The sequence below is a fragment of the Taurulus bubalis genome (assembly GCF_910589615.1).
Source record: "Taurulus bubalis genome assembly, chromosome: 9".
In the NCBI taxonomy this organism is placed as follows: domain Eukaryota; kingdom Metazoa; phylum Chordata; class Actinopteri; order Perciformes; family Cottidae; genus Taurulus; species Taurulus bubalis.
The window spans coordinates 25,177,499-25,188,976 of record NC_136597.1 but is presented as its reverse complement, the minus strand read 5'-3'; the positions used below and the strand labels follow the sequence as shown (position 1 = coordinate 25,188,976).

General features: G+C 42.9%; 1 protein-coding gene across 1 annotated transcript in view; it reads right to left on the bottom strand.

Moving 5' to 3' along the window:
- cttnbp2 (cortactin binding protein 2) overlaps positions 1–11,478 on the bottom strand; it is a gene marked incomplete at its 5' end in the record, with an annotated part of 72,762 nt that overhangs the window by 39,649 nt on the left and 21,635 nt on the right. Inside the window, one exon of the mRNA XM_079223099.1 lies at positions 86–316. Within this exon, the coding sequence (XP_079079225.1) occupies positions 86–316 (231 nt within the window). The remainder of the gene's footprint in view (positions 1–85; positions 317–11,478) is intronic.

The following is an 11,478-nucleotide window of genomic DNA, read 5'->3' as shown; positions in this document are numbered from 1 at the left end:
TCCTCCTCCTCCTCCTATTCCTACTCCCTCCTTCCTCCTCCTCCTCCTCCTCCTCCTTCCTCCTCCTCCTCCTCCTCCTCCTCACCCTCTTCTGGCGGCTCTCGGCGGCGGCCAGCTGTGCCGACATGCGCTCCTGCATCTTCCTGCAGTGCGCCATGACGGCCTCCAGGACGGAGATGGGGCTGGAGCCCAGGGGCCGCCGCTCCTTGTCTCCTCCGGGGACGCCGCCCTCGAAGTCCCTCTGCAGGGCCAGGAAGGGGTCGGTCAGGCTGTAGTGTCCGTACCGCTCCTGGAGGAACACCTCCTTCCTCTGAGCCTGGACACAGAGCACATGGGGAGAGAACGTTACTGAACTGTGTCCATCAAAACATGATCTTCGGAATGATGCATCTACGTCAAGTATGTGGACAGACGATTTTAAAACGGTACTCATTTAACAGACTTTTTTTTTCCTGTAAAGTCAAGAGTCACTCAAATGAGACATTGTAAGGAAGAAAAACAGCTCGCAGATCATGAAGACCGCTGGGATTTCACTGTAAATGAGGAGAAAAACATCCTTAAAGGGCCAGCGTTCTGCATTTCAGAGGATCTATTTCATATTCACAACTTTGTTTTCATTGTTATTTAATCCCCATTAAAACTGTGGTTTCTTTCGTTAGTTTAGAATGGGAGCCTTGGTTTTACATGGGGTCGGGTCCTCTTCACGGAGGCCGCCATGTTTCTGCAGAAAACCAGAACGGTAGGAGGAAGACGATGATGAAGAAAAAGGAGATTTTCAAAGATTAGCATTGAATGAAATATCTCTTAAGTCACCATGGATCTATATTTTATTTAACTAATAGTATTACAGCTGCACAAAATACGAAATCAACCAGCACTGAAATCTTAAAGATTGCCATTTTAATATAAGAAAAAGGAGCCCAAAAGGTTGAGAACCCCTGAACTACACCACGGTGTACTTATACACAGGCATGTGTGTATAAGTACATGTTGTCCAGCAGGAGAGAGCTTCTCATCATCTCCGTCCTCTGACGTCCAACAACACATATTCACGGTTATAATCCGGCTTTAACGGAGACGTCAGCACACACACAGACACACGCGCACACACACACACACACACACACACACACACACACACACACACACACACACACACCCTGATCACACTCTTTGTGGGCGATTGAACAACTCGAGCCTCGACTGACCGAAACGTTCTCCAGCTGCACAGCTGCAGCCCGTCGTGTTTACCATCCGTCTTCTGGCGTGTGACTGGCGGGGATGTAAACACAACACGCGTGACGTGACCGCGGCAGCTCCACGCCTCCAGCCAGAGAACCAAGAACGAGAGCGTCACACAGATCAGTTTTTGAAAAAGACATTTAAAAAATGTTTAAATAGAAGCAGCTCTGTGTCTGTGGTGGCAGAAACTCTTCCTCCTGTCCCCTCAGCTGATTGGCCGCTGAGTGACATGTGGGTGAAAGGTGACATCGTTCCCATGTGGCGACAGACAGCAGGTGTGACGCCTCCAAAATAAAAGCATGACAAAGACAAATCCACTGCGCCGGGTCGAATGACAAACGTTTAACAGCTCTCGTTTCGTGCAATATCTTCTAAATTATTCTCCTTTTGATTTATTCTCTATGTGATTATTTATTGTGTATAATGTGATGCAACTCTTCTTTTACTGTTTAAACTGTTTTTTAATGACATTTTATTATGTTTTTTATCATGTAACTATTTACAGAGAAATAAATAACATAATAATGATAATAATAATAATATTAATCCAAAGAATATATATATATATATAATAATAATAATAATAATACAAAAATAGTATAACATATTTAAATAAATAACTAAAACTCCACAAAAATAGAATAAAAAGCGTTTTTGTGAAAGAGGGGTTTTCTGCACTAAAAAGGATCTTCACAAAAACTCAAATTTAAAATATCTCATCTGTGATGCAAAACAACTAATTGCAATTATTTTGGCCCAAAGCGATCCTGGCCTCGTGAAACCTGCTCTTCATCGTTCAAACAGAAAGTACAGCAGCTGCACAGAGACCGAACCCCGTGACCATAGGAGGAGGCGAGCGAGAGAATAACGGAAGCATCCACACACACACACACACACACACACACACACACACACCAACTGTAACGCACTTTCAGATGCAGATCAGCTCCTATAGTGAAAAGGTAAATGAATGGCAGTCTTTCAGTCAAGCGGCTTGAGGAGATCGTGTATTTAAACGAGTTTCGATGATTCAGATCTACGAGCAGCAGACGGCGGTGAGGGAGGAATATTTAATAAACCGGTGTGAGAGGCGAGAGAGAGAGAGAGAGAGAGAGAGAGAGAGAGAGAGAGAGAGAGAGAGAGAACGTGGAGGCGAGGAAAAGAAAACGGAGACAAAGAGGGACGGAGCCGCGAGATGCTTCACCAAAGAAGGAGATGGAGTTCGGAGGCTCACACACACACACACACACACACACACACACACACACACACACACACACACACACACACACACACACACACACAGAGAGAGAGACTGACACACACACACACACACACACACACACACACACACGGCGCCAAGATTGATGGTGAATTCTGAGAATAGTGAAGCAGCTCACACATTACTGAGGAGAGGAGGGAGAGAGAAAGAGACAAAGAGAGAGAGAGTTTTTAAAAAGACACTACCGGTAAATAAACGTAAAAAGAAACGTATTAATAGATATCACCATGAAACTTCTTCAGTTAATTACTGACATTAAGACGATTATTTTTTGTATTAAATATACAAAGAGGCATTCTGTAAGGATCACTTTTGGTGAATTGAGCCGAAATCTACAAATGCAAATAAACAAAGTAGTAAAATAAACAACTAAATATGTATTTATTTGGATGTTTTCCATCTAGTCTGAAAAGAAAAAGACATGTTAGGGAAGAAGAAAAAACAAATCTCCCTCTTGATCTCCATCTTGACCTCAGCTACGGCTGGAAATAACCGTTTTTGGGATGGATCAATTAATCGTTGGGCCTTTAAAGTGTGAAGAATAGTGAAAATGTTTACCAAAGTCTAAGTTCATGTCTTCAGATAACTTGTTTCGTCCATTCAACAATTAAAAAAACCTCATGACCTCAAAGCTGGAACCTCAATATTTGCTGAATGACTTATTGATCATCAGAATAGTTGCCAATTGGTCCGTTCTAAACTCAACATCTGAAATTCCCAGCAGCAGTGAAGGCATCACGTCTGAAGGGAATCCTCCAGAAAGCTCCGCAGCAAATAACCAACAGCGACCTCCGACTCCTCCTGTGAACATGACCAGCGTCACTCCTCAGACTGAAGGTTTTTATATTTGTCGACGAGGAAAAAGATATTTCAAATGTTTAAGTTAAATGGATTCATTCATTTTACATAATTCTGCTCATTTCTTCTCCCTGATTTTGAACCTTGTGTTTCATTTTTTTGCACACAAAAAAAGAAAAAAAAGAATTCAAATAAAAACTCATCTGGAAGGACTTAATGACCTTTTAATTCATAAAAAAATGTAAGTTTATGAAGAATATTGAGTAACGTAAATCAGTGCCTTCACTTTTTTTAAATTTCAAAATAAGAGCGGTCTAAAGCGGTTCATTTAATTGTGTAAAGAAGTTGTTTTTTATTTGCATTTAAATGAGATTACCAGCCATAGCTTTCTGACACTTGCACACGTAAACCTTCCCTCTCGTTCAGCTCGCCGCGTTTCACTTCCTGGTTGCTCGATATTTCCCTGGTTGCGAGGCTCAGGGTCAAAGGTCACTCTATTACCGAGTCCGGGTCGGGGCTAAATCCTTTGAGATCTCATCAGCTGTCGAAACGCTGAGCTCCCCCGAGGCTGCATTGATCCCATAGATCCACTGGCTGCCATTAGGGGAAGCCACAGCAGACAGGAGTCTGACCAGCGGAGGCTTCATGCACCGAGGCTTCCGGGAGATTCACTTTTACTTTGTTCTGTGTCTTTACCCCTTTGTTTTCTTGTTGAGATGATTTTTGAAAAGTCTTATTGACTCTTTGATCGACAGGAAGTAAACTAACTGCACACTTTGTGACAAATAAAAACTCAACTCCAGATCCAATTGCCAGATTTTTTTGGAGATTCTCAGAGCATTTTTTTTATCTCAGTTGTCATGGAGACAGTTGGACGTTCCCATGACAACGCTGGAAAAGTTAAACAAATTCACCAGGAGTTGGGATATTTTATTCATTTATTTATTCTGGTAGAGTTAACTTCTGTATCTAATAAACTTCATTTATTGACAAAGTTGCAATCCTTGAACCTTCAGGTAAATTCTAGGGATGTATCCATATCAATGTATCGATACGTATCAATGTATAGATACATATCGATACATATCAATGTATCCATATCAATGTATCAATACGTATCAATGTATCCATATCAATGTATCGATACGTATCAATGTATAGATACATATCGATACATATCAATGTATAGATACATGTCAATGTATCTATACATTGATATGTATCGATACGTATCAATGTGTCTATATCAATGTATAGATACATTTATACACATATCAATATATAGATAAATATCAATGTATAGATACATATCGATACATATCAATGTATCGATACATATCAATGTATAGATACATATCAATGTATAGATACATATATATACATATCGATGTATAGATACATATAGATAAATATCAATATATAGATACATATCAATGTATATACATATAGATACATATCAATGTATAGATACATATCAATGTATAGATACATATAGATACATATCAATGTATCGATACATATAGATAGATATTGATATGTATCAATCCATTGCCTCAATGGCCAATGATCCAATATCATAAATGTGAAAACATCGATACACATCAACGTCTTTTAGGATACGCTTTGCAATTCTCACAGAGAACAGTGATAAAATTGTAAAAATATATTTGATTTGCTTTTTGTGTGAAACCGTCACACAACATCGTCTCATTTTGATCGCAGGCCTCTGAATCGCATGGCGGCAGACCACCGCAATGTCACATGATGCTTCACCGCCTGAGCCCCCTCCAGCAACCCCCGTTAATACGGCTTCAAGGAGATGTTTACCCCCGGTTTCTGCAGGGCGGGTATTGTATTTACAACAGTAATACTATAGTATTTACAAGTGCGGCAGTGGTGGAGTGACACCTCGGTATTATTAGCATCAACCTTTACAGGCATGCTGCGCTCTGCAAGAGGAGATGGAGGGAAGCGGAGGACAGATGAGAGGTGGAGGAATGACAAGCGCTGCGAGACGAAGGACAGGAGCGACAAATACACAAATCTGATGTGAAGAGGCGGAGAGCGAAGCAGTGGGACCGAGCTGGACATGAACCCGTGAAAAAGGGTGAAAAACATGGCGCACGATAAAAGACTTTCCTCTTTGACGTCGACCCTGCACAGCCGTCTAGGGAATTAGATGGAGGGGAAAAGAAAAACGCCGTCTCTCCGTGATGAGGTGCACTCCGACTAATAGACGTCTGGTTCCAGACGGACACTCTTCATCAGTTCCCTGCTTCCGTCTGCCAGCAGCCCTTTTTTTATTGAGTCCAAGAAATGAAAGTACAGAAGAATGTACACGGTGTCTGTGTGTGTGTGTGTGTGTGTGTGTGTGTGTGTGTGTGTGTGTGTGTTCAAATCAAGGACACTTCATTCCAATCCATTAAGGACGAGGACAACGCCAGAAAGTTAACGGGCTTTTTGGATTATTATTATAGTTTCAGCCTCTCAATGGTGAGGATTCATCTTTTTTTCATATGTTTTGTTGAAAAGACAAATTAGTCATTGAAATAATAGATACGGTTAATAATTGTGCAAATCATTATTAGTTGTAGGCTAAGTTAAATCTAAATACAACAATCAAAAAAAGTCAATGTGGACGAAACAACTCGATCTCACTTCCTACCTCGTTAAATACCAACCAGGTTCTGCAGAGTGAAGCCTTAAAGTGCCTTAAAACCTGCATTCCATCTCCTGACCACCAGGGGGCGACTCCTCTGGTTGTATAGAAGTCTATGCTTCGTGTGTTAAAGCTGCATTCTCTCTCCTGACCACCAGGGGGCGACTCCTCTGGTTGTATAGAAGTCTATGCTTCGTGTGTTAAAGCTGCATTCTCTCTCCTGACCACCAGGGGGCGACTCCTCTGGTTGTATAGAAGTCTATGCGTTGTGTGTTAAAGCTGCATTCTCTCTCCTGACCACCAGGGGGCGACTCCTCTGGTTGTATAGAAGTCTATGCGTTGTGTGTTAAAGCTGCATTCTCTCTCCTGACCACCAGGGGGTGACTCCTCTGGTTGTATAGAAGTCAATGCTTCATGTGTTAAAGCTGCATTCTCTCTCCTGACCACCAGGGGGCGACTCCTCTGGTTGTATAGAAGTCTATGCTTCGTGTCTTAAAGCTGCATTCTCTCTACTGATCACCAGGGCGTGACTCCTCTGGTTGTATAGAAGTCTATATAAATGACTACTTCTCTCTTGATCTATTCCCTCAGTAAACATTGTAAACATGAGTTTATGTCTCAATCTCTAGTTTCAAGTCTTCTTCAATACAGCATGATGTTCATTTAGTAAATGATGGTCACGATGGTCATGGGACGCTTTAGGGGCGGGGCTACAAGGTGATTGACAGGTCGCTCCTCAGTCCAAATACGGTCACTTCCTGTTTGCCGGTTGCAAAACATCAAGCCGTCCACAAACCAAAACAGCAGAAAAGACGTTCCTGTGTGAAGAATCCAATGTGTCGCCTGCATTGATACATTTGTTGCAGAGATTTTAATACATTTGAGAACATTTTGTTTTTATTGTGTTTCACCTGTAATTGTGCTTTAAACAGAGCGTTTAATGTGACTGTGATGAAGTTATGTGGATGAACAACACTAAACAAAGGGCACAACCACATCTACTAAAAGACAAAGTGTCAACTTCTCACACGTGACATTTACACACTCGCTCAAGCGCCATTGTTACGCTCGTTCTGTGTAATTTTCTCCGTGGGAGGTTTTTGTTTCTCCTTCTTCTGCTCAATGTTAATCGGTGCTCTTTTCATGCACTGACATAACGTGGCCGGGTGACTCAGTTACTGTGTTTACAGACAGTGTTTGCATCACCGTTAGTGGCATAAAGAACCAAAAATGAGAAACTTTGACAGAAAATTTGTCAGCGATTTTCTTTTTCACTGTTTTCATGCGTTACATCGGACAAAACGTGTCAAACGAGAATATAAATAAACAATCGCAGCATTCTCATAACTATTTAATTGAACAAAAGAAATTTGTCACAGTAGGATTTCCCTGGAAATGTCTAGAATTAGTGTTGATTTAGAAGATAAGACCAATACAAAGGTTGAAGTAGTGCCTTTGAATCCTCTGATCCAAAGGTTCCAGTGTGAATTAGAAGGTTTGGAGGTTCCATAATACATTCAATTCAGCGCACTTTCCATTTTGCCTTGAGCTTTCTTTCAAAATGCTTTTCAAAAACACAGAAATCTCAGGGCTTTTCCTTTCTCCTGCATGATACCCGACCTGATTAAGGTTTCGCTCCCGGGGAGCCTCCTCGTTGACTCTGCTCTCGAGCTGCTTTTCTAGGTCAGAGCGGAGACGAACAGCGACGAGAGAGGAGCCCATTCAGATGTGTGTGTGAGAGTGTGTGTGTGTGTGTGTGCGGGGCTCGTTTTGGATCCATTTCTGGTCTCTGGAGATACATGGAAGCCTCCAAAACACTGGAGGACTCTCAGTGTGTGTGTGTGTGTGTGTGTGTGTGTGTGTGTGTATGGTCCCTCGAGATGCACAGACCCCCGGGGGATGATGGCAGCCATCCTGAGGCCCATCTGTCATTCACTCACACATGCACTGGCACCAATTAGGCCGCGCTCACACCCTCCCAAATGATCAGCCGCGGAACACGAACCAAACCGCGGTCACTCAGGATCGACACGGCGGCTCCTTCGGCTCCTTCGGCTCCAACGGCGAACACCGGAGCTCAAAAAGGTCAGCAGCTGCGATCTTTTCTGCTCGGCAACAGAAGCACAGAAGAACGCGGCAGAGAGGACGTCTGTGAACGCAGCACCGTGTGGAGGGTACGCTGAATTGTACTTTTTCCTCTTTTCACTACTTCATTAAAAGTTAGAAAGACGTTTTTTTCTTTTTTTTTAAACAGCTGATTTGGTTTAGTTGACTTAATTAAAGGAAACTTAATTAAAGGAAACTTATTCAAGGCGGCGATGACATTCCTCAAGTCGGACATGAACCAGAAAGTCAGGCTGCACAACCACAAAATACACTTCAACCTGGGAAAACACACAGTATTCAGTAGATTTGTACTGTTGTATTACTGTTTTTAACCGTTTATTATCTATATTACTTGTTTTAGATTATTACTATGTCTCTTATTACTGTGTCTCCACTGCAGGACTAATAAAGGAATATCTAATATAATAGGTAGGGAGTTAGAGGCTGAAACAAACGAGTCAACTAACTACCTACTTACATAACCAATAAACCAACCAACCTCCTGCCCACCTGACTACCTAATGAACTACACTGTCTATTTATCTCAGCCCATAACCAGTGCAACCAAGAACAGGGAATCCCCAAGACTAAGCACTTGCTCCATAACCAGCCATTCGGAGGACGGGTGCTTTCTGTATCTTCATAAACGGTACAAACTAAAATGGATATGTGTCATTTTTTAAACATGCAGGAGCATAAAAGAAACTCATTTAACGTTTGGTCATAATAATGCGTACAGTAAGCACGTTGGAAGGGCAACGTGCACGACACATAAATCTAAATCAGCATGCAGAGCGATGACGGCTGGTGGCGACAGTAACACTGAGTCAGATATCCATCCCAGCAGGGAGAGGGAGGGAGAGAGAGAGAGAGAGAGAGAGAGAGAGAGAGAGAGCATCTGACACCCGATGACTTGCAGTCACGTGGGATTTCACTTTGCTGGAGGGATCAATATGAGCAAAAAGATTTGATTTGACAGAAGCTGAGCTCCAGGAGAGGCAGGATGAACTAGACGGAGATCAAAGGGAAACAAAGAGGTTCAGCGGGAGAGACAGACGGAGAGGAGAGAAGTTACGCAACGAGTTGACGGTTCAGGGCGTCAGAGCCTGAACGCCGTCACCTTTTTTATCACTTATTTTTGACCGGTAAATATGTGGCTCCTCCCCCAATTAATCAACTTATTTTTGCACAAATAAGAGACACAAAAATGCAACATAAATAAAAGGTTCAGGATCCTGTGGACTCAGAGCAGCGTCTGAGCTAAACTGGTGCATAGACCACTATACAAGACTACTGTAATATATATATATATATACACAGACATACATATACACACATACACTGTATATGCTACTGAAATATATTTTATTGAGTTTCCTTTTAAGGAAATGCATCAGTCTGAGTTCGCTCTGGTAAACAGTTCCGCAGAGTCTGGGGCTTTTATTGTGAAAGGTCAGAAGCGAAGGAGGGGATCTGGGTCTGTGACACTCTGACATCACTCTGACATCACTCTGACATCACTCTGACATCAGCGAGGAACCAGAGGCCGCTCTCACTCTCACATAACCGCCCAACGACAACAGCTATCAATGAAAATAATAAATTTAATGAATGACCTCTTCTATGACCTCCATCAGTCAACGAGACCATGAACTATGAAGCTGAAATAATTTGTCGATATTTATTTTTAAATCACAATTTTCTTAAATTTTACAAACGAGACCGTCAGAAAGTGATGGGTCAGCGATGTCCATCAATGTGCAGTTACATTAATTCAACATAATTATGAACAGATTATGAAAATAATCTCTAATTGCAGTGATAATCTACTTGTGGAATATGCAAATTTAAGGATCATTTGTATTGATGCATTGTTCCATAAAATATGAATATTATTGATTTATTTTTCTCCATACACACACAGACACACACACACACACACACATCTCGACTGTTAATGTGTCACCATGCAGACTGGAGGCGCTGTGATATTTTTTTACCCAGAATCCCACACCCACGGTGGCAGCGTTCTGCACTCATGTTTAATGAGCCCAGCTGACAGCCTCAATGAAAGTTTGATGAAGACCCAGATACTGTATGCACACACACACACACACACACACACACACACACACACACACACACACACACACAGTGTGTGAAAGAGCAGCTACAGATCTAATGATAAATAATTCTCATGTGACGTGAAGTCTCTCTTTCTCTTTCCTGAGAAACGACCACCGACGAATCACTTCAACAATCCCAGGACTCTCTCTCCCTCTCTTTCTCTCCCTCTCTCGCTCTCACCCTCCCGTTCTAAATCTCTCTCTCTCTTTCTCTCCCTCCCTTCCTAAATCTTTCTCTCTCTCCCTCTCTCTCTCTCCCTCCCATCCTTAAATCTCTCTCTCTTTCTCACCCTCTCGTCCTAAATCTCTCTCTCTCTCTCTCTCTCTCTCTTTCTCCCCCTCTCTCTCTCTCCCCCCCCCCCCGTCCTAAATCTCTCGCTCTCTCTCTCCCCCTCTCTCCCCCTCTCTCTCTCTCACCCTCCCGTCCTAAATCTCTCGCTCTCTCCCTCTCTCTCTCCCCCTCTCTCTCTTTCTCACCCTCTCGTCCTAAATCTCTCTCTCTCTCTCTTTCTCCCCCTCTCTCTCTCTCACCCCCCCCCCGTCCTAAATCTCTCGCTCTCTCTCTCCCCCTCTCTCCCCCTCTCTCTCTCTCACCCTCCCAGATCTCTCTCTCTCTCTCTCCCTCTCTCTCTCTCCCTCTGTCTCTCACCCTCCCGTCCTAAATCTCTCTCTCTCTCTCTCGCTCTCTCTCTCTCCTGTCCTAAATCTCTCTCTCTCTCTCTCTTTCTCTCTCTCTCTCACCCTCCCGTCCTAAATCTCTCTCCCTCTCTCTCTCTCTCACCCTCCCGTCCTAAATCTCTCTCCCTCTCTCTCTCTCTCACCCTCCCGTCCTGAATCTCTCTCTCTCTCTCTCCTGTCCTAAATCTCTCTCTCTCTCTCTCTTTCTCTCTCTCTCTCACCCTCCCGTCCTAAATCTCTCTCTCTCTCTCTTTCTCTCTCTCTCTCTCTCTCCTGTCCTAAATCTCTCCTCCTTTCCCAACCCAACTGTTTTTTATTTTTAAAGAGAGCTACAACATTTTAGCCGTTTGTCTCGTGTCATTTTAGTAGTGAGAGGAAAACAGAGTTGTGTACTCTTCATCGTTTTTGCAGAAGATTTTATCGCGCAAATTAGATGATGAAGATCGATACCAACCATGTCTTCAAGTAAGGAGCTAAAGCCGGGGAGGCGTCGTAGCTTAGCTTAGCTTAGCATGAAGACTGGAAGCGGAGGGAGACGGCTAGCCTGGCTCTGTCCAACGCAACACAACGTGTTATCATCGGAAACT